The 24,156-nt window shown below is 42.3% G+C and overlaps 1 protein-coding gene and 2 long non-coding RNA genes across 3 annotated transcripts; all 3 read right to left on the bottom strand.

Annotated features, from left to right (window-relative positions):
• Positions 1 to 1,623: 1,623 nt before the first annotated feature.
• On the bottom strand, positions 1,624 to 3,013 carry LOC131243055 (pumilio homolog 6, chloroplastic-like). Its single transcript, XM_058242119.1, has 4 exons — positions 2,841 to 3,013; positions 2,501 to 2,608; positions 2,242 to 2,302; positions 1,624 to 2,116 (listed from the first exon to the last, which is right to left on the bottom strand). The coding sequence occupies exons 1-4, from the start codon at positions 2,949 to 2,951 to the stop codon at positions 2,082 to 2,084; spliced, it is 315 nt and encodes a 104-aa protein (XP_058098102.1). The 5' UTR covers positions 2,952 to 3,013; the 3' UTR covers positions 1,624 to 2,081.
• Positions 3,014 to 3,284: 271 nt separating this feature from the next.
• On the bottom strand, positions 3,285 to 4,272 carry LOC131243056 (uncharacterized). The gene is made up of 3 exons (XR_009169828.1): positions 4,039 to 4,272; positions 3,890 to 3,947; positions 3,285 to 3,535 (listed from the first exon to the last, which is right to left on the bottom strand). It is a non-coding gene; the product is annotated as an uncharacterized LOC131243056 (long non-coding RNA).
• Positions 4,273 to 23,216: 18,944 nt separating this feature from the next.
• LOC131244470 (uncharacterized) lies at positions 23,217 to 23,734 on the bottom strand. Its single transcript, XR_009170310.1, has 2 exons — positions 23,643 to 23,734; positions 23,217 to 23,471 (listed from the first exon to the last, which is right to left on the bottom strand). It is a non-coding gene; the product is annotated as an uncharacterized LOC131244470 (long non-coding RNA).
• Positions 23,735 to 24,156: the final 422 nt, after the last annotated feature.

Below are 24,156 nucleotides of genomic sequence, written 5' to 3'. Positions count from 1 at the left end.
AAGAAAATTTTCCCTATTTTCTCAAATTTTTCATTTCGATCTTTTTTGCCCCAAATCCATGTCAATGCATGAGAATCATACATAAACTTGGATTTTAAGAAAAATACAAGAGGGAAATTACAACATAGATATTATGCACACGATATCACATAATGTATTGTTTGATGAACTACACATGTGCATTCTTGACAAGAGACGTACCAGATGCTTGAATCTGAAATATGCAGCTCCAACCCTCCCACATGCAACATCCACCTGAGGTAGAATAGATGTTCATCTGTCATACAAGCATTTGCCAAATTCTGAATCTAAATAAGCAACATTTCCAATAGTTCTTTGCTCTAAACTGATAGAAGTAGGGAAACAAATCTTCCGTCATTGCTTTTTTAGATATCCTTCAATCCCACAATGGTTACATGGGATATCCAACAGGCCCAAAACCTGTCAAATGAGCTAGAAAGTATAGTTGCAGCCAAAGTTTTTGTTTTATACCCACAGTTAATTTGATTCAACCATATACAGGGACTGTAAACTTGAGAGCCAAAATTCTGTATTTATTTACAGTTTGTGAGGCCTAAATCCAATGGCTGCCAAAAAAAAATAATGCCTCATATTACAATCCAGGCACCTGAAATATTCCAAATCATAAGCTGATAATAAAGCCATATATATCACAATGCAATATTGTTCTCAAGGAATGGTCTTGAGAATCATAAGCTTATAAGTATAGGTTTAGGTTAGGTTATAGGTTAAGGTTTAGGGAATTGAGTTTAGGTTATAGGTTCATGTTATAGGTTATAGGTTTAGGTTAAGGTTTAGGTTATAGGTTTTGGGATTTGAGAATAGGTTTAGGTTATAAGTATAGGTTAGGTTCCCTTGTTTCATATATCTCCTACCAATTCCAAACCATGGGTGCTTGATAATACAACTCAAAATTAGGCTGTGTTTGGTTGCACCAAATATCGTGAAGGGATAAGGGTTCTCTTCTCGTAGTGTGATTACTGGGGATGCATATAAAGGGATTCATGAAATTGGTTTACCATTAGAAATTTTTCAAAAGATCACATTTGAAGAGAAGCTCACGACATACAACATGGATCATTTACAGAAACTAGTGGATGACAAATTATGTGTAACATACAGAGATGGTTCAGCCACTTATACAATTAGGGAAGGTTCAAAAGGACATACATATTTGAAAGTTGGTTAAATCATAAACAAGCGTATTATGGACGGAGACATTGTTTTCATTAATAGGCCACCTAGTACTCATAAACATTCATTGCAAGCATTTTCTATGTGCATGGCAACCATACTATTAAAATCAATCCTCTTATTTTCATTTACAAAAACTAGTGGATGACAAATTATGTGTAACATACAGAGATAGCTCAGCCACTTATGCAATTAGGAAAGGTTCAAAAGGACATACATATTTGATTGCTAGCTAATTAGACAAAAAACCAAATTTAGACTATAAACAAAAAAATATTTAGGACTGCTACCTATGCACCATTTAGATCCACTTCCAAGAAAAAGATCCACACATGTTAGAAGTATACATCCATATCGTAAATTACCTATTATACAACCAGCAAAGCAGCAAAATAAAATGCAATACAGATTGCACATGGTGACCCAGATTATTCTGTGGACCCAATCATGGATACACCATAGCGCCCAAATCACACTGATCAGACAACTACAATGATTTGACAAATGCATGAAGCATATCATAGAATTCTTTGCACTCGTGTATATTTACAGATTTGGAAGTAATATTAATTAAACAAGATCTAAAAATACAAGCACGTACATTTCCAACACATGGGCGCAACGCTCAGTCCAAACACAACTAAAAACGGGATGCACTCCAGATGAGACATCTTACAAAGTGTTTCTTAACTCAAACTAATTCTCAAGCATTAGGTTCACATCTTCCTGCCATCAACCAAAACAAGCATTTCTATTGCACCTGATTTTCTTCCTACTTATGAAATGGGTTGGCCTATGGTTCAACTTTTGAAACATTGGTCTATATATGGTGCCGATGTTGTGTTAGTGAGTCTTAGTCACAGATCTCAAACTAGTCTGAGATCATAAGAATGTTGTCCATCTGCATTAACACATACCCTTTTGTTGGTAAAACCCAAGTAATCAGCTCCCATCATGAATTCAAGCAGAGCATATTTGCATCCCACAACAACTATAATAATAATAAAAATAAAATCAAGCACATACCGTCCATTAAAAAGGGCAACATGTGTAAGCGTGGATTAGCCAGATTGAATTGTGTAGGGCCCTGAAAATTCAAATTGATTCAGAATTAGTCGTTGGTATCCTCATAAATATTAAGTTGTCTAGTATACAGTGTGTGCATTGATCAATGTTGAGTAGTATATATGACAGTCCAAAAGCCGGCTGCCAAGAACTATTTGTCTGTATAAAGAAGAAAACAATACATACCAAGCCCCACCCAACAAATGACCCATAATAATACCTTTTGAATTACCCAGCACCCATACATCTGAAGGCTCAAAGGTTGAATGTGGCCAGCAAGCTGATTTGCTAGTTCTTTTCTTTGCTTAGGGCTTCCATGATCAAAAAACTACAAAGACAAACAATAACCGAGTATTTTTATATCGTAGGCGAACGAGTTCATACAACTAACATAAGAATGAATATAGAGACTACCAAATCACCAGCCCACAGCCTTTAAAAAAAAGATAAAGGAGGGCAGATGAGCAGGGGAAAAAGAATTGAAGGTATCTTTACGGGAAAAGAAAAAAAAGAAAAAAAATGGAAGGAAACCAATGATTGTTTTTCTAGAAAAATCATACCTTTTGAATAACATAATTGCCAAACACATCAGTCATCAATGTTGGAGCATGTGGGAGAACTTCTTCAAAAGCAGAATAACTACAAAGTGAATCAAGAATCAAAAGGAGCATAAATGACAACAACTAGCATATGGTAGACACATCCACCATGAGACTTAGAAGTTTTACACAGCTGTAAAATCCTACAAGGAACAAATTCCTCATCTTGCCACTAATCTATCTGAACATCCTCATTTCAGCTATAACCATCCTAGATATTTATAGAGTTTTGTCATTTTTTTAAATGATGGAATTTTATTAATAATCCAAAAAGCCACACAAATACCTGCAGTTATAAACAAATTACTATTGCAAGCTTACCTAGAGGAATCGGACCAACAACAATGAAAGGTTTCTCAAATTACTCGAAGCATGAATCAGACCAGTCAGATTGTCTCGTTGCAACATCAACTCAACCAAATTCTTGAGATTCCATAATTCTGTAGGAATTGTACCTGAAATCTGATTTATAAAAAAAATACAAAATTTTGAACATGGTCAAATTACCCAAAGCAGGAGGAATTGGACCAGTCAGAGAGAAGTTGAAGATCCTTTTCTTTCACAAGTAGTGAAGCAATAAGGGAGCTTAATGCCTACAGAATATATGCATTTTCTTCAATACCTCTGCCACAAGAACATATGCATTTTCTGACAAACTGCAAAAAAGAAGCCATTTAAGGTTATTTATGAAGTAAAAATTGATATAAGATGGACAAATGACAAATGACAAGTGAGAGTAAGACCCAAAACACTACTTCATAAGGTCCTTTTTTTTGTAATAAGCATCCAAAAAAATCCATTAAATAAAATACCCTATAGTTCCTCAGTCTAAGTTGCAAGTGGGACCCATGTCTAGAAAAAATTATTGTTAAATCTGACAGGTTTCTCTAACCTTTTCTCAACATTTCAAAACAGGCGATGGACAGATGGTTATGAGCTTCTAATCAGCGCAATTTCGAGTCTTTAAGAACATCCAATGAAAATAATGTATCGAATCCACCGTGACTTACTTCTTGTACTAAGCCTTTGTGCCTTCATCAGATTGCCAAGGTTGCTATGAGCATCAACCTGCCAATAAGGGGAAGATCTGCAAATAGTAATTTTAATGCATCTACAACAAAAGAAGGAAACTAAATGATAAAACAAAACAAGGATTCACCAAGCGAGGGTTCAATGCAAGAGCCTGGTGACAACATCGGGCTGCCTCATTAAGTCTTCCTTTCCTCATATATGCACTAGCTAAATTTGACCACGCATCACAGAAATGGCGAAGCTGCAAATCATAAAGAATAAACAATATAAATATGCATATATATGTATAACAGAAAGCAGATAAGAAAGGCAGTCTTGTCCTCTAGTCAGTGATAAAGATCAACAAAAAAGGGAAACATCATAAAATGTCTCCTTACAATACTTAACACAGAGAAAATCATAATTAAAATAGTTGAATCAAGATAAGATCTAAGAGATAAAAAGGAGGATCATAGATGCATTCTTTTGTTTCTAATTTGTGAAACAACAAATAAAACCACCCAACTCATAAGAGAGAAGAGAAAACTGAGTCTTTTCCTCTAAATATCAACTAGGCTTGGCAGTGGGCAGGCCTAGGGCTGGTTTAGCGTTGGATGTTGAAATAGACAGGCCAGGCCTATTCAAAATATCAATTTTTCCTAGCTCTGGCCCGCCCCATTACCAGCCATAATGTCAATGTTCTCTAAGTAGCATGCTAATGTCTATTTGGATCTGCCTATTTTTGGTCTCATACCTTAAAATGATATGAGAAAAGGGATGTACAGCTTGAATAAATAGATAGGTCACAGTGGCCCCCACAGATTTTCTCGTACGTTGTCAGCTAGGGTAGGACGCATTCCGCGTCCATTCCCTGAATACTCCCTTATGGAGAAATCTCAACCCTTCCATTTGGCCTGCAAATGGCCTTTCCATGCTGGGCCTATCAGCTCAAAGTATCATTTCCCCTGCACATGTTTCAGCCATATCCTAAGGTCCAGGATCATATATTTCGTCTGTACAGTTAGTAATCCGATTCCGGACCTAAGATCCACTGGGCCATTCCTACAATTTGTTGTCATTGGGAAATTCAACGATAAAGAGGCCAAAAGTTGAATGGCTTCAATCCTCCAATGCTGGAGAGTTTTGGGATGTATAATCTGAGACCAGGCCCCTGGAGGTGGAAATGGATTGCATCCAGCCCCTGCCTAGACAGACTTGGTCCAGGCAGGGGCTCTGTGGAGCCCACTGTGATGTATGGGTTTATACCACTCCGTCCATCCATTTTGCCAGATCATTTTACAGTCTATCCAATATTCAAACATTACGTGAATGTTTCCTAATTTGATCCTAATCCAATACACTCGGTGCATCCAAATGGAGCATCATGGAAGTAATGAAATTTGTCTCAAATTCCTTACCAGTGGGTGGCAAAATATTCTTCACAAAGAAGAAAATGGCCTTCTCATGGGTCAGATTCATACTCTTTTGAATCACCTAAACAAATTGCCCCACAGTTAAGTCAGCAGGAACAAGATACCTGCACTCAAAAAATAGCATGTGCAATAAATCAGGCCTCAAGAATGGCTAAGGAAACATCCAACCAAAAAGAAAATGTAGTGTCTTAGATATCTCCTGCTAGTTAGATGAGCAGACAGACGGTGTGGTGTGTGTGAGTGATCTAGGGTTCAATCCAATGCCTTTTTTTAAAGAGGAAACAACAATTTATTATAAAGCCCGCAAAGCGAGAAAAGAATACACATAACTAGCACATGGGATGGGCCATATACCATATCCTATGGCCAACTGGACAATGTAATCCTTAGATTGAAGGATTTTGAAGGGTGAAAATGGGAAGTCAAATTAACTTCAGTTGACTTCTGATAACCATCCACTTTCTTCCCTAAAACTCCAATGAAATGATTTTGGGACATGGCCCATCCAAGATAGAGACTAGAGAACCTACCCGATGATAGGTTTAGATCAGGTAAACGTTGTAACATGAACAAAAAACAAGTCACATTATGGGAAAGAAATTGACAAATTCCATTAGCTAATTCTATTATAAGATGATTATAAGAGTAAACACTATGCCATGTTTTGTAATATGACAACTTGCACATTTTTTCTCTCAAAATAATGGTCAGTGTCGCTGCTGCAGCTGTCGAAGTTCTGTACTACTGTGTCAAAAGAGAGAGACCAACTAGATTGAGAGCATTCATCATTCATGGTTGAGACACATGTTAATGTAAAACTTTAAAAGCATATTAGACAGTAGGAAAGGCCCATGTGTGTTAGCAAAAAACTACTCAGGTTATAACACTGTTACTAGACCATTACAAACATGTAGGTACACAGATATTTTCCCCTAGGATGGGACTCGCATGATGAATAGACCAAGAGACAAAAGGCTGGCTTCTCTAAGCAATAGGTGGTTCTCTATGGCACCTTTCTACTAACTAGACCCACCAGCCTTAAAAAAAACTCATCATTGATAGACAGAGCATTTCACCTAAGACATGCATTGCAGATAGACACGACTTTTTTTTTGAGCAAGCAACAAAAGCAACTAAATTAAAGAAAAGAGTAGGGAACAAAAGTCCTAATCCAAAAGGGCTGATTGGCGGATTCCTTTAGAGGCTAGGCCCACTACCAAATCATTAGAACCTTTACTTGCAATACTAAACAAGTGGCAACAGAAACATACAAGTGGCAATAGAAACCTGCATACAAGTGGCAATAGAAACATACATGCTTCAACAACAAAATAAAATTAAAATTAAAATTAAAAACTTGAATCAAGATGACAAAAAACCTGAATCAACATGACAAAAAACTTGACATTTAAAAACCCGTATTTCCAATGGATAAGAAACAAAGCATCTCCTGAAAAAACTGGGTTTTGTTGATTTGATTTGTCTTGACCTTCCATCTGAAATGCAGTGATGCCATTCTCATTACCAGCAAACTGCATATTGATTAGAGATTAGCTAGATTCCTTGCTACTTACAATTGGTATTGTAATTTCAGCAAGTTTGATTAGAAGCATTCATGAATATAACCTCAACATTCTTTTCAAATGCAGATTGGGGCCTGCATATCAAATGTAGAAGCTTGATATCTATAAAAGATCAGATTAAACAGACAAAAACTAAGATTTCTAATTAACGATTAACCTCCATATAAGTCTGGAGAATTCCCTTCTCCATTCTAAATGGAACACGCATAATGCTTGCATGATTTGTTCCAAGTACTTTCTCAAGATGTTGATTGCAAGTAGTACCGACTGCATCAGGTAGTAGTCCAGTCACCTATGTTCCACAACAAAAAAAAATGCATCATGAGAAAGGTAAAAACAAATGAGAATTAGAAATTAGAAGAGAAATCTCATGTTTATGTCTTCTCCGGACAGGGTGAAACCAAAACCTGGAAATGTGTTGAGCATTTTCCCTTCCAATGTCCTCAGCTGACAACATTCTCTTACACCCTCCCATTACGGATCAGTAGGAGCATCCCATAGATGCAGCTTCACGGCGGGGCCCACTAGGGGAATAGGATAACTAACATGTGCACTCTGCACAGGCTAGATTCCCCATCATATATAACAACACAAATATTTTCAACTTCATCAAAAAATCACCATCCCCATCGAATCAAACGGGGAAAAATGGCTAAAAGTCAAAAAAATTATATAATATGAAAAGGAAAAAAGAGAAGATATTCTAAAACAGAAAACCCTTGATTTGAATCAAGAAAAATCAGCTAAAACTCCGAATCTAGCTCTCAATGGGGCAAATGTTGGCGTCGATCGGTGGAGGTGGCGACGTTGGTGGAGCAGGGATGGTGGCTGCGGACGAAATTTGTGGTCACAAGGGCTGCGGCTGGTGGAGGAGATGAGGTGCTGATGAGGATAGGATGAAAGGGGTTTCGAAAACCCTAGCACATGGTGTGATCACATATCAACGACGAGTTTGCAGTGAAAGGGGGTTTTAAAAACCCTAGCGAGAGAGAGAGGTTGGGAAATAGGGGGCGTGCGAGAGAGGGTTTGGGTTTTGGGAGAGGCGCGGGCGCGAGAGAGTGGGTTTTGGGAGAGGGGCAAGCGCGCGAGAGAGAGATTTGGGTCGCGCGCGGGATTTTTTTTTAGGGTTGACGGACGACACTTCTAAGTCCTTAATCTTAGATCTTATGGGACCCACCATGATTAATGTTATTTATCTACTCCGTCCATTCATTTTAAAAGATCATTTTAAGGGTTAATCCAAAAAATGGGTTAGATCGAAGCCGTAATAGGACCACATAAATATTAACGATAGAAATTTATTTTTTATTATTTCTTATGGTGTGGTCCACTTAGACTTTTAATCTACCTACTTTTTAGGCTAATCCATTGACATTATATATTAGAATTTAGGGGCGGCTTAGATAAAACACATATATTCCAATGGGCCCCATGGAGCCCCTTAAGCACCATCAATCTCTAATAAGATGATGGTGGAATGTATGTTTTAGCTACGGATTAAGTATGTTTTAGCTACGGATTAAAACTGTAGTAAATTAGCTACGGTTTATATCCGTAGCTAAAAGCTTCCAAGGTCCGTAGCCTTTGCTCGATTTTTTGGTAGTGACAATGGGCCTCAAATACGGGCCGCATATACATCACACAGGCCGAATACACATCACAATGGGCCTCAACTACGGGTCGCATATACATTACGTAGGTCTCGACGATCGAAATCGGCCTCAACAATCGGAATCGACACTCAGAATCGGTCTCGATACTCGGCCTCAACAATCGGAATCAGCCTATACAATCGGCCTCGACAATTAGAATCTGCCTCGATAATCAGAAGCGGCCTATACAATCAACCTCGACAAATCAGAATAGGCCTTGATACTCGGCTTCGACAATCGAAATCGGCCTATACAATCGGCCTCGGCAATCGGAATCAGCCTCGATACTCAGCCTCGATAATTGGAATCGACCTATACAATCAGCCTTAACAAATCAGAATAGGCATTGATACTCTGCTTTGACAATTGAAATTGGCCTATACAATTGGCCTCGACAATCAGAATCGACCTCGATACTCAGCTTTGACAATCGGGATCGGCCTATATAATCGACCTCGATACTCGGCCTCGATAATCAGAATCGGCCTATACAATCGGCCTCAACAAATTAGAATATAAATAAGGTAGGGTCCATAGATAGATGACCGATCAACCATAATATAAAGATCGGCCCACGGCCATGGTTATATCAAATCTGATGGCACGTAGCCATCCGTCTATGGCGAATAGAGCCCATTTATTTGGGTTAACCCACTTAAAGAATGGTGAGAATGGGCCTAATAAGGCCTACGGGAAGGTCACAATGAGGACATCTAACCATCATTGCCCATTAATGTGGACATCTAACCAACATTGCTCTTAAGGAGTGGCATACATAAGGGATTCACACACGACGTAATGGCCACACATACATCACATTGGGCATCATCCATGGGCTTCAAATACATCACAATGGGCCACATCACATGGGTCTAGTATACACCGCAATGGATCGTTCACATGACCTAACATACATCAAGTCGGACCTAATCACATGGACCTAATATGCATCGCAATGGGTCACTCACACGGGCCTAATACACATCACATGGGCTGAAATATATCACAGTGGGCCTCGAATACGTCACAATGGGCCTCGGCACATGGGTCCTAAATACATCACATCGGGCCTTATCATATGGGCCTCGTATGCTACACATCGGGCCTCATTATAAGGGCCTCATATACATCAAATTAGGCCTCACTTATCGGCCTCATGCAAGGGCCACACATGTATTAAGGTAGGCCCTATGATTTGGACAGTTTGGAGAAAACACATACATTGCATAGGTCCCGCCATCCATACCTGGATGGTGGACTGCATGCATGAACGCATGTATCATGATAGGGCCTATTGTCCAGATCATGGTGGGCCATGACCAAAAGAAAGAGAAATGGATGAACGGCTTGGAATAAAACACATATATCATGGTAGGCCCCACATGGTACCATGGATGCATGGAGTGGATACAACACTTCATCTAGGTGGGCTTCACAAGTCCTGACCAGATGGACAGCATGGATACATGATACATACATCAGAGAGGGTCCCACATGGACAGTGGGTATAAGACACATGCACCATGGATGGGATCCTACCGTCCTGCACATATGGATGGTGAGGATGGGACCATGCATCATTGCCTAGCTCCACATGGCTGGGATGGAACATGTACATCAATGTGGGGTTCCACACCACTGTCTAGGAATAGATGGACGTTGTCGATATAGAATACATACTACAAGGTGGGTTCCCACCCACACATGTGGGGAGGCCATGTCCTCTAGATAGATGGACGGTTTGGGTATAAAACATGCATTAGGGTGGGGTCCACTGTCCTGGCCAATGGACGATTGGATGAAACTATACATCATGGTGGGGCACACATCACTTGCTAACATCGGTCAGCTATATAGCTGGTGCGTGGTAGCCCAGCCAATCTGTTTCCACCATGAGTGGGTCCCATGTGGGACCCATCATAACGTTTATTTTCCACCCAATCTGTTGGTAAGGTCACATAGACCGGAATGCAGAGGAAAAACAAATTTCATAATGATCCAGACTTTTGTGAAACCCAAAGGGTTTCAATGGTAGACATTCAATCCTCCACTATTTCCAGTGGCGTGGGCCACCTGAGTTCCAAGTACGGATGATTTTGGGAGTGGGGCTCACAGCAAAAAGGGGCCCACCAAATGCACGGTGTGATGTTCAACACACATCATGGTGGGGCCCACGTAGGGGAACCATGTCCCTGCCCATCCACAGCGCAAAGGACGCTGCTGTGCCGTCCTCTAGATGTGTAACAGCAGCAGTGTCATCTGCTGTGGTTTATATCATATTTTATTTTTTTTGAAAAAAACATTTTCTCACGGTTTTTCTTAGTTAGGGTATGCATCAGGAGAATTCCACCCAGCTATTGGATTCTATGGCTCAAGACAACCTGAATGAGCCCAATATTCGATGTGTTTTGGTGTACAAAAACATCAGAGTGGATTTTAATGGTAAAAACCACTGTTTTCTATGCTATGGCCCGCCAGATAATTGGATTGGCTTCATTTTTCGGCTCAACACCTAAAATGATTTGGGGAATGGGATGGACGGTGTGGATTGGATCAATGCATCAAGGTGGAGCCTATATGAGTGACCCTTCCCAAAAGCTTTGAACTAAAGCTAATATTTATGTTTTTAGTTAACATCCAGTGTCCATGGACGCTGGACGGTTTGAGCACACCACGTATATAAGGTGGGCCTTGCTCAGGTGGGCCACTAAATGGTGGATGGTGTGGATACAACACATATATAAAGTGGGCCCCACCTACAGATGGCTTGGATAAAATACATGCTTCATGGTGGGGTTCATCCGGGTGGGCCACATGGCGACATCATCACACACAATAATAATAATAATAATAATAATAATAATAAGAAAGAGAGAGAGAGAGAGATAGACACACATGTGTGATGGAGGGACCCCGACACTATGGGCCCTCCCTTTCAAGCATTCAATCATACATCAAGTGGGTTCCAATACATGTGGGCCCACCGAATCAAAAATCAACGGTGGAGATTACTTCTCCACTAAAATGGAAGGTCTAGATGACCTCTTTAAATTTTAGAAAAGTAAACATCATGATGGGTCTATGGAGAATGGTCCCATCATGGAACGATCATGTGAATCAAGGTGGGCCATCAGCCACATCTAGGGTCCAAAGTGAGATCCATACCATTAATCGGTAGGCCCCACTTAGCCCATCATCAAAAGAATGAAATCTAAGCCTATAGAAGCAACCACCTACGCTTCTAGGTTCGATGAAATCCCTAGCTCCTCGGCTTCAACTTTAACGGAAGATGATGGAGATTGGATGGTTGGATGGTGGAGATGGGAGGTAAGAAGTGGGCCACACAAAGCTCTCTCATGGAGCTCTCATGCCTTGGATGGTTGGTTGCTTGAAAATAGAGAAGTGAGAGAGAGAGAGAGAGGATGGGATGTAAAGAGAGAGAGAGAGGGATGGGTGTGAGTGCTAGGTGATGTGTACTTGACATATAAGGGATGGGTTTGTAAGAGAGAGTTGATTTTAGGGGAGGGGTGGTTGTACTTGACATGATGTGGTGATTGATGGGATTGATGGGATTGATTTGACATGTTCTCTCTTGGGTTTTACAACTGCACGGCGTTTTCCTTGAACTGAATGCAGGCACACATCTCCTAACCTACGCATCGCCTCGATGCGCGAGACGTGGCGATGGTGCGGTCGCCCTAGTACAAGTCTCGAGTCAAGCTGACTCTAAAATATGGGATATGACTAGGGGTTGTGCGTAAATTCTATCTATGCGTCGCAGGTCACCGAAATTCAACCGGGAGGACTGTTGAAGCCTATGGAATAGTACAGGCTAGGATACGGGTCTTACACCACTCTTCTGGTCAGAAAGGGTAGATGATTAGAATTTATTGCCTACCATTGTATCATTGTTAGTTGATCGTTTGGAAAAGAGATGACTTGCACATATCATGAGGGTTGAGAAAAATATTGTGATTATCCTTGCGCGTTCATGTGGCATTACGGGTCACCAATCACAACCCTTTCACGTCAGATTGTTAATAGCATTGGAGGGTAAGTTTAAAAGTAGGGCCTCTGCGCATTCGTGCGACTTTACGAGGATTCCCTTACTGTTTGATCTGTCATTTCCTTTGTTACGTAATCACCCTAGGAGTATTCATTCTATTTGATCGTCAAAGTGGTTAGCTGCCCTGCACATTCGTGCGTCCTTATGGGGAACTCACTACACCGACTTGGACTCAATCAAATTTTCTAAACATCTCGAACTAGATATGTGCAGGTAATCTTTTACCATGCAGTCTGCTGATTTTGATACTTTGGTTGCAATGGATTATTATCACTTCAAGTTTGATTATTCTTTCCAGAGATAGATCCACTCATTTCTACTAGCATTCGTACGACTGTCTAGATATAGAGATCAGGCCAATCGTACATGTATCATGTACAGATTCGATCATCCTCCAAAGAAACTGGAAGGGATCGAATATTATTTCGTTGTTTGCACTGACCGCAATTGGAGAATATAGAAGATTCTTCAATGTACTGTGCGCCGCATGCATTTTTTTAAAGTTTTTGTTTGAAAACTAATCTCTTTGGAACTAGACTCCTTGAGAATTTTATTTGAAATATATATTTTTTTAGATTTTAGAAAATATCCGTTTAATCTCGCGGGTGGGTGTCGTCGTTCAATTTTTATTTGCACAAGTTAAGTAAACATTCGCGTTGCCTCCACGAATGAGTTGGTGGGGCTAATGGTTTTTATTTGAAATATTTTTGGGTTTTTGTAACATCCGTCCGATCTCGCGGGAGGGCGTCGTCGTCCAGTTTTTATTGTATGGTCTGGATCGAATAGCCAGATGGCCTCCACTAATGAATTAATGGAGCAATTGGGGAACATGGGCTTGACTTGGACATGTGGGCCTAAGACCATGGGCCTTGTGGGCTTTGAACATTTTGAACTTTAATGGGCTCTTTACATTTTGGACTTTGATGGGCCTTGAACATTTGGGTCTTGGGCTTTGACATGGGCTTTGGTCTTGAACTTGGTAGTGAGAAGGATACTTACCTATGAATCTTGCTTGCGTAGTATGCCTCGCCATAGTATGAATGATGCTGGCCCTTCTCGCCAATTGGTCGATCCCTGCTACGTACCCCGAGATGGTCGACACCTGTCTGATGTGGCCTAGGAAGGTGGTGCTTCTGCGATCTTGAGGGGGCGTGGGGATAGGACTCATTATTCGGATTGGTTTACGGATCCCCAGCCTCTATTTTTTGATGTATTGGAGCGTACTCCTTTTGCTAGCCTATTCCGGGTTCGTCTGAGCAAGCCGAACATGTCCCTTTTGTCTACTTTAAAAAAGCGATGGCACACCGGGACTCATACTTTCCACTTGCCCTTCGGAGAATGGGGGATCGCTCCATATGACATTTATATGCAGTTGGGTCTCAGATATGATGGGGGATCTGTTCCATTTGAGGAGGATCTTCCGGTGCCTTCTGATGATGATTAGATAAGTCTACTAGGGATGATGGCAGATCCTTCAGACTTCTCTAGCCATCGGTTTAGGCTGCGTTGGTTGTCCTCAAATTTTGTCCGATGTATTCCTAAGACTGAGGCATCAGCCGTTGTGAAGGCCCATGCCTTGATATTGTACACTATGGGAGCAATGATCTTCTGTCATGGGAATGAGTTGGGGAGCTCCCGTCTATTATCACTTGTGGCTGATATCACTTTTCCCACACTGTACAATTGGAATGCGGCTCTCCTTACCCATTTGTATGAGGGGCTAGACAAAGCCAATCGTTGCATCAACAGATATTTGACTGGTTTCTATCCGATCATCGAGGTACATTTCAAATCCTCTCGTCTGCATTTTTCTCATTTGGATGATGGCTATGATTTCTGAATGCAGCCTCTTGCAGGTTTACTTTTTTGACCATTTCCCACACCTGACACCCACTTTAATTGATCATTCACCTCCTTTTCCGCATATAATGTTATGGTATAAAGACAACTGCAGCCGTACACCATGTTTTCTGATCTCACGTGGAGGTCAAATGTCGATGCCCTCGTCCCTGATGATGTGAGTAATTGCCCTATGTTGCCTTGTGTTATCTGCTTCTTGCTCGTCCTTTGTCCCTAATTTTGTTGTTCTCTGCAGTTCCGTAGTAGGCCGTATCTTCGGTCGAATGCAGCGCTTACTCCTGCAACTCAGGAGGCTTTTCAGGCTTCGCGATGGTGCCGCATCTTGGAAGATCCTCACGTAATGAAGTGGTATCTTAGAGAGATGCTCTTCTGACAGTTGACTGGCAGTCCGTTGGTTCCTCTTAGTCCACCGTCTAGTCCATCTGATTGGAGGTCGGTGCTCGAGTAGGAGTTAATTGCTGCTTTGGAAGGTTTTAATGCCAGCACCTTCGTCGATCCAACAAGGGAGTACAGCTCATGGTGTGAGCAGTACGGTATCAGTCCTATCTTGCAGCCTACTTATGCTCTAGGTGGCGGTGCTCATTTTACCGAAGGAGGACTTTTGGCTCTACATGTTCGTAAGAAGGATTCAGACGACTATATACCTGATGATGATTAGCTCCACTGTACAATGTGATCATGAATCTTTGGCTGCATAAACCTTTGCATATATAAATTTTTTAGCTGTCTGTCGTCACTTTTCGGATTGACTTTTGAGCATTTCTTTCTATGATCCCAATTAAGCTTTTTAGAGGTGTCCAATGTTCCAGGGTTCCTACAGTGGGTCCCACCTTTGATTTCGCAGTTTTGTGGGCCCGGGCGGTAGTTTGACCATCGCCCATTGACTTCTTCCTCCCATTCTATCATGTCAAGTGCGGTAATGATGCAGAGATGTCAGCACCTGCAGCGATACTCGGACTATCGCCGGCGGTAATCTGATTACCACCCCCATCCGTCTTTTTTTCCAGCAAATGCCCTTCTTCTTTGTCCGTTCTGCCAGTGCTTTTCTGGTTATTCCTTCTTCGCCCAGACCTCTGATCATTCTCTTTTGTCTCCTCTCTTCTTCCCTTTTGTCCCCATCCTTTGTCTTCTTCTCTCCCTTGTCCTTTTCTCCTCTTGTCCTTATTATGGCTGGCCATGGTGGGAATGTTGGTGGGTCCAACATAAATGATAGAGGTGGTGGTTCCTTTATTTATGGTGGTGAGAGTTCATTTATGGATGGATTGATGGGGGTTGGTGGTGGTGTAATGCGCTCCTTTGGAGAGGTCAATGCCATTTATGGCATGGCTCTTACCACCATTAATGGTGGTCATGGGGTGGGATTGGATGGATTGGATGGGTTGGATGGGATTGGTGGTTTGGATGGATTTGATGGTTCCAAGCTAGGTGGGCCATTGGGTGTCATGGATGTTGGGATGGTTGGACCATTGGATGGTGTGGATGGTATTGGAGGGATGGTGGATGGTTCAGATCTTGGTGGGGCATACTTGGATGGTAGGGATGTTATGTTGATGGGCTCGAGCGGTATAGATGGTGTAGATAAGTTCCGGATGGGTGGCGGGCCCCAGTTTGATGTTTAAGTGATTTGGATTTAGCGAGTGATAGACTTCTTGTGGATGGCTTAGGTCAGATATTTGGTGTGGATTTTGAGGTGGTGATGGGATAGGCTGATGTTGCTGTCAGGGATCCGGGTGCTGGCCCTGTCAACTACTAGGATGGTTCAGATGTTGTGGCTCCTGGGGCCTGCACCTTTTAGATTGTTCCTAATGTAACGATTATCGGAGGTTCGAGTCCACTTGCTGCAGCTTTCCAGGGTACTCTTCGGGATGCGATGGGTGAGTCGGGCTTTTTCTGACACCATGAAATTGATCTATTGGACGAGGGTATGCCTATCTTTGATGACTCACCTGTTGATCCTAGATTCCAGATCATAGAGGGTGCACCTGTTCGGACTTGTCGGTTGTAGCCACGTGGCACATGTCCTAAGAGGTTGCACATCTGGATTGAGAGCTTGACTGACTTTGAGATTTTTGAGCTGGGCTCCTTGGGTTTCCAGGAGGTTCTTCATTTCCACAGAGTTCGCCCAGATTGGTGACTGTTGAGCGCGGTTTCATATGATTGGGTTCTAGCGTTGAACCTATTTTCCTTTAATGATTTGGAGTTGGGCCCATCTTTAGAGGAGTTTCCATGCTTATTCGGCCTTTCTCTCGCTCGGGAGCCCTATATCCCTTCATCTGAGCTGGTTCGTCCTACTGATCTGATCCCTTAGTTCAGATTTTCAGCTGCATTTCCTACTGCAGAGGGCAGGGTCAATGAGTTTTCGCTCGAGCTTTTATATGATCATTGTTAGACTATTCAAGGGGGACTGAGATCTGATCGCCAGCTTTAGTGACTGAATGCACTGATCTTTTGTGTCCTGGCGGAGCTGCTCTTTTTGGTCTGGTGACATTCGTCACTGACAGTTTTACTTGATGTGTTCCGCTGTGTTCTGGACTGTCAGAACGTTGTCTCTGTGGTGCTGGCGGAGCTCTTTTTCTGATTGACCGAGTGCTCACTCAGACATACTCGCATCCTTTGGGGCTGCTGGTCATTCCTTCAGGTATTATATATATATATATATATATATATATATATATATATATATATATATATATTCTTTTCCTCCTCTCTGCTATTTGCTTGCGCCTTAAGCTTGACTCGTACCTTTCCCTAGGTATGGTTGTGGGAGCATCTTAATATGACTCCCCCGCTTGTGTGGCCTAACTCTCATCGCGACGATGTGCTGTCTTTATTGCTTGATGGCCTTTTTCTTGGTGCGGAGGCCACTAAGTCACTTTACCGTCGTATGCTCTCTCGGCTCCGAGGATGGGAGATTAGCCAGGAGGCTTCATGGCTCTGCCGTACGCCCTTGATTTGTAGTGCAGCTCGCACTCCTTTGTTGTTGCTAGGCCTCTGAGGATACTACTCTTATCATCCCATTCATTTTCTCCGGTAGTTTGACTTCTAGCAGGATGTTCCTGATTCGCCTTTTCTGGATTTAGACATGCTCTTCTTCCTTCTAGCCTGATTGCTCTGTACTGACGAGTCTGGATTTCCTGACAAGGCTGCTTGGATGTGACGGCCTTAGAGTTCGAGTCTTGGGCTCCTCCTTTAGCGACAGTCCCATACCAGCGATGGGTGGCAGAGTAGTCGCTTTATCGTTAGGTCCCTAGTTGACACTTAATGGATGATGCCGTTGATCGAGATATGGCTGGCGATACTGCTTCGTCTTCCTCATGTGTTGATGATTCATTTGAGGCATTCGAGTAGCGGGCTTTTATTGACCCAACGTTCTCTGTCACTCCTATGAGGATATGGCTCGTAGGCTAGCAGTGGGGCGGCGGTATGATGAGAGCATGCTTGCTTCACATCGCTTGGAGAGGGATGAGGTCTGCATGAGGTAGAGCAACTTAGGAAGAGATTGTCGATGTACGAAGGATAGAGGCTTACCTGGGATCCTTGACTTGATCACTTGCTTGTCCTATTATGCATGGGCCTTTTTTGCTTTTATTTTTGTAAATAGAAAGAAAAATGATGTAAAAGATTTTTTGAATGTGCCAAATTTGTTAATGCTAGCTCATGTTTGGATTTGTGCTTTGGATGATTGGGATCAGAATATTGGGCTCAGCCCATGTTGTGTTCAGTAGTTTGGGTTGTGTACTAGAGATCTTGGTTCCTTGAGAGTGTGTCTAGGATCGTGTCCTTTGGATTTGATCAAAGTCTAATAGAATACTAATCTGAAACTGGTCCTTTTCTTATATCTTGTTATTGCCTTGGCGGTTTTGGCTTCTTCTGTACCTGTACTTTTATTTTTGTTTGTTCATTCTTTATTTAGCCATTTTGCCCATAATGCCCTTTCGGGTTTTCACTATGACTGGCTTTCCCATCATTTTTGTCTCTAGCATCCTTTCATATTTTCACTACGTCCCGGATTTTTGATCTTGCCCGCCCCTTGGTAGCTGTGTTATTTTCACCCTCGGCGCCCTTTTGGGTTTTCACCAAGTCCGCTAAATTCCTGTTGTTTTTACTCGAGCCAACCTTTCGCGTTGTCAACTTGCCCTTTGTGCTTAGGCATGTTTTCTCTCTCTCTCTCTCTCTCTCTCTCTCTCTCTCTTTCTTTTTGAAGTGTTGGAAGAGACAAAGAGATTTCCTTCATAGCCAGCCGACTGGTTACCTTCTTATCCTTATCTTTGATCATAATCGTAAGCTGTTTTATGTCGGTGGAAATGTTTGGGGATGTGGGATGATTTCTTCTCCCTTTTGAGGTTTTCCTTTTGAGGTTTTCTGTCTTTTTTTGTGAGAGAAATGATGGATACTCTTTTCCTTTTTTTTAATGGGAGAAATAACGAGTATTCTTTTTTTTTTTTGGTGTTTGGTGGGAGAAGGGATGAGTGCTCTTTTTCCTTTTTTTTTGGTTGGGAGAAGAGATGGGTATTTTCATTTGGGGGAAGTGATGGATACAGCTTTGCGATTGCAATCATTAACAAGTTTGGATATAGTTACCCATGATAGATTTTCACGTTGTTGGTGTTAATAGGCTCGGGAAGATCTTCTCCTCTCAGACTGGTGAGCCGAAGATCGCCTCCTAGGAGTATTGAATGATCAGCGATCCATCTCATGAGGGTTTGAACTTTCCTCTAAGATCTGGTAGATGTGGCGGTAGGATACATTTCATGACTATGTCATCAATTTTGAAGCCCCCTCTTTCTGACCCTCTTGTTGTAAGCCCATGCAATCCTTCTTTGGTAGCATTGCGAGTGACTTAGTTCATGCATGCGCTTTTTGTCTACCAGATGCAGTTGATCATACCTTGCTTGTTGTCACTCGCCTTCCTCGATTTCGCTTTTCAACAATATCCGGAGTGATGGGATTTCGATTTTGACTGGCAGCACTGCTTCCATTCCATATGCGAGTTCTTATGTAGTTATGCCTGTAGCAGACCGTATAGACGTCCAATAAGCCCAGAGTGCGTATGGGAGCATTTCTAACCAGTCGCGATACATTTTGATCATTTTCTCCAGTACGTGGATGATAGTCTGGTTTGCAGCTTCGACCCTAACATTCATTTGAGGACAGTAGGGGCTTGACCAATGATGTTGAAATTTGAATTTGTCGAGGAAATCGCCCATCCTTTATTGATGAATGGAGTCCCGTTGTCTGTACTAATGGCATGAGGAACCCCATACTGGTTGATGATATTGTTCTTCATAAACTTGATTACATGAGATGCTGCGATGGTGGTGTAGGATGCTGCCTCTATCCATTTGGTGAAGTAATCTATTGCCACTAGGATATACTCATGCCCTTTTGAAGCTTTGGGCTTGACTTTGTCGATGATGTTAAGTCCTCATATAGAGAAGGGTCATGGTGTCGTTGGGTTGTATAATTCGAAAGGAGGCGCATGGATCTGGTTCACGTGCTTTTGGCATTTGAAGTAATTCCTGATGTGTTTGCAGCAATCTGTCTCCATCGTTAGCCAATAGTAGCCGAGCCGTAGGATCTTCTTCGCCATCATATGCCCATTCATATATGGGCCGCATAGTCCTTCGTGGATTTCTAACATGATCTGAGTTGCTTCTGTTTCATTCATGCAACGAAGAAGGACTTGATTAAAGGATCGCTTATAGAGGATGCCCCCGGTGATCGTGAACTGGGCCGCTAGCCGCTAGATGATGTGACAATCGGTTGATGCCGCTCCTTCCGAATACTTCTAATGCTCGATATATTCTTTGATGCCCATGTACCATGACTGATCGTTCGGAGAGGTTTTGGCTTCGTCAATCTACAGGCAGAATGCGGGCTCTTCCTGGTGTTCGACGGTGAGTTCCCATTCAGCAACTCCTTTTGGGATTTCCAACAACGAGGCAAGGGTAGCCAGAGCATCCGCGAATTGGTTCTTGGCTCGGGGCATGTAAGAGAATGTGATCTCTTCAAATTCCTCGGTCAGATTCTCTAGATAGACGTGATATGGGATTAGCTTTTCATCCTTGGTCTTCCAATCACCATTCGTCTGATTGATAATGAGTTGTGAGTCTCCGAAGACTCGTAACTTCTTCACGTTGAGAATTATGGCTTCTCTTAGACCAGCGAAACATGCTTCATATTTAGCCATGTTGTTGGTGCAGTGGAATCTAATCGCTTGGAGATGGGAATTGGGACATCGTCGGGGGAGTAGAGTATTGCTCCTACCCCACTCCCTTTTGAATTTGTGGCTCTGTTAAAGAAGAGTGTCCACTCTTCTACCTTTCTTTCTTCTTCTTCTTCCTCGATTAGGAGGATGTCCTCGTTAGGGAAGAAGGTTTTCAATGGTTGGTAATCTGGTAGAGAGTTTACTGCTAAGTGATCTGCCAATGCTTGCCCCTTGATTGCCTTCTGAGTGACATAGGTGATGTCAAACTCAAAAAGCAGCAGTTGCCATTTTACGATCCTGCCCGTTAGTGCCGGTTTCTCAAACAAGTACTTTAACGGGTCCATGCGAGTGAGCAGAAGGATTAGGTGAGCGATCATGTATTGTCGTAACTGTTGCATTGCCTAGACTAAGGCGAGACACATTTTTTCTAAGATGGAGTGTTTGGCTTTGTAGATTGTGAAACGTCGGCTTAGATAGTAGATCGCCTGCTCCTTTCTTCCTGTGTCATCGTGTTGGTTGAGGACGCATCCGATTGCTTCTGCTGCGATGGAGATGTACAACAGTAGTGGCCTACCTGGAGTAGGTGGCATGAGCACTGGAGGATTTAGTAGGTACTTCTTGATCCTATTGAAAGCCACTTGACAGTCATTATTCCATTCCTTCAGCGAGTTCTTCCTTGAGAGCTTGAATATGGGCTCACAGATAGGTGTGAGTTGTGTGATGAATCGGCTGATGTATGGGATCCTTTTGAGGAAACCCCAAATCACTTTTTTGGCATTGGGCAGTGGCATCTCGATGATTGCCTTGGTCTTGGTCTCGTCCACTTGGATGCCATCTTCACTGAAAATGAAGCCTAACAGCTTGCCTCCGGTTATGCCGAAGACACACTTTTGTGGGTTGAGGTGCAGTTTGAACTTTTCTAACCTGTCAAAAAGTTTCTTGAGGTCTTCAAAATGTCCTTCGATAGTGCGAGAATTGATGATCATGCCGTCCACATAGACTTTCATTTCCTTATTTATCATGTCGTGGAACAAGGCAGTCATGGCTTGCTGATATGTAGCTCCTGCATTCTTCAACCCGAAGGTCATAACCCGATGGCAGAAAGTTCCCAATGGTGTGACGAAAGAAGTCTTCTCACGATCTTCGATAGCCATCTTGATCTTATTTGTAACACCCAATACTCTCCAGTACTTAAGTGTTACCATTTAGTCTGAATACAAACTTATTTCTAATTAAATAAATATTCACGTTCGTTACAGTTTAAATCTGATCATTAAAACAGTCCCCACTCAAATGTGTTGGGTTGGCGATTCAAATCAAGATTTAGTATTAGACCTTGTGTAATTGCTTTAGGACCCTATACCATCAAGTAATTAATTGAGGGAAATAATCTAAGGCCATTAATTGACGATTTAAAATGAGCTACCTGTCATATTTTAAACCTTAAGATTAGCTGTTGGATTAGATGACAAACTTATTTAACAATAAGGTTGGCCATCTGATCTTCCATTACAGGCCATAAGGCGTCCTGATCACTCAGACAAGTTCCTAGGACTCTCTTCGCCGTTGGAGCGTAGATTGAGATCAATCTAACTGCTGCGGAAACATGAGTCAATGAAATCAGGTAAAAATCAGTAGGTAGGGGCCACCCAAAGTACAAATATGCCTGGTATCTGGGCTGAGGGCCCTAATCAACATCGGGGACTCGTTGAGTGGTGTGGATCTATCAAAAGCATCATGATGGGCCCCACTTTTGGAGCACATGTGCACCTGGGAAGTGCACTTGCTCCACACCAAACACGCCATCGAGTCAAATAACCCGATGGAAATCGTAAAAGAGGAAAATTCCTCTCTCCCGCCTATGGAGTTTTCAAAATCAGACGAACGTCCGTGCATTGAGTTGTGGCCCAGCATTCACGGATAGGATGATCTAGACCGTCCATATGATCCGGAAGGTGGAGCTTACCAAAACCCGAACAAAAACTCACGTGCGGGACTCCGTACGTGCACACAATGATAGGCGCAAGTGGACAGCGTGGGGCAGATTTGTGCTTCTAACCCAGTAAAAACGGACCCTTTGCGATCAGTGCAAGCCACCCTAAGCCAATCAGACCATCCATCTGGTAGAGGGCTTCCGTTCGAACAGACCCACATCGACCGTGCGGGCCCATACAAGCGTGCATGTGAATGAGCTGGGGCCAAGCAGGAAGCATGTGGTGGTTTCTTTCCAAAAGGAGATGGCGTGTGGCTGCCACGCTAGCAATCCGCGCCTTCCTTCAATCCCAATCTCTCTTCGAAGAAATGATCCAATGCCCCTCCTTTAATGCCAAAAACAGCCAAGCAAGTTCTTGCTAGACTAGCCAACTTGGGAGACAGTTTGTAACGCCCCGAATCTTCAGGACCCGAGTACACAACTCGTTTCCCAAAAACCCGAGTGTTAACCTTAAAGGATGGTCAAAGTCGAGTATATATTTTTCTTTTATCTTTCATCAGAGTAAGTAGATGAGAGTAGAATGGACAAGTAAGCATAAAGGGAAATTTCAATTTTCATTTAGAATATACAAGTGGTTACCCATAATGACTTATACAAACCAATGTCTCCAAAATTAACAAATACAGGAATTACATGATACAATACATGAGAAATAGTAGAATGCATGTAAATTTGAGCCGCAAGACCCCTCAGCTTCTCAAGGTAGATATAGTCATGCAACTCTGGCACTTGAACCCGGCTCCTCATCAGCCCGAACCTGAAAATCACTTAAGCCACATGTGCTACCTGTACGGTTATATTTATTTGATAGATGAGTGACCAACTCAGTGTGAACTCCCCTCAAGATTACACACCGCCGCATTAGGTAAGAAATAGTATAAAACATTCAGAAGACCAAAATAGAGTAAATGCAGTCTTATTATATGCATGAATTCGTGAAGTATGCAATCATCGAACCTGGAAAACATCATCCAGTCGGGTCACCCATGCAATCATCGAACCTGGGAAACATCCTCCAGTCAGGTCACCCATGCAATTATTGAACCTGGGAAACATCCTCCAATCGGGTCACCCATGAATAAGACTGGTCATCAGCGTAACATTTAGCGTAATCGCATGGGCATGATGATCCGAGTCATTATCACAATCGAGTGACTGGTCATTAACGCAACATTTAGCGTAATCGCAGGGCAGAATGATCCAAGCCATCGTAATTTGCCATGTATGCATGATTAGCTAAGTCATTATTAGTCCATTTACAATTAGCCAATTTAAATAAGCTCACGGTCACTACGAGGAGCACATGGCCCAGAGTAGGCCGATAGCTCGGGCATAGGTCCCATACTACCATCCCCGGCTCATGAGACTACCATCTTAGGATGTTTAATGGAAACTTATCGACTAGTGGCCAATCATATTATAGTATATAGAGCTTACCATCGCATGGTTGCACTATATAAACATCGAACCC

This window comes from Magnolia sinica, chromosome 4, assembly GCF_029962835.1.
Source record: "Magnolia sinica isolate HGM2019 chromosome 4, MsV1, whole genome shotgun sequence".
NCBI lineage: Eukaryota > Viridiplantae > Streptophyta > Magnoliopsida > Magnoliales > Magnoliaceae > Magnolia > Magnolia sinica.
This window is presented reverse-complemented; position numbering and strand designations above follow the sequence as displayed.

What these genes read in the sequence shown, in the direction of transcription:
- LOC131243055 (XM_058242119.1), bottom strand. Translation starts at nt 2,951, where the DNA reads ATGCTCCTTTTGATTCTTGATTCACTTTGTAGTTATTCTGCTTTTGAA. An exon ending in GCAATTATGTTATTCAAAAG is followed by an intron (nt 2,609 to 2,840) that starts GTATGATTTTTC and finishes TTGTCTTTGTAG; the next exon opens with TTTTTTGATCATGGAAGCCC. An exon ending in GTTGCCCTTTTTAATGGACG is followed by an intron (nt 2,117 to 2,241) that starts GTATGTGCTTGA and finishes GTGTTAATGCAG; the next exon opens with ATGGACAACATTCTTATGAT.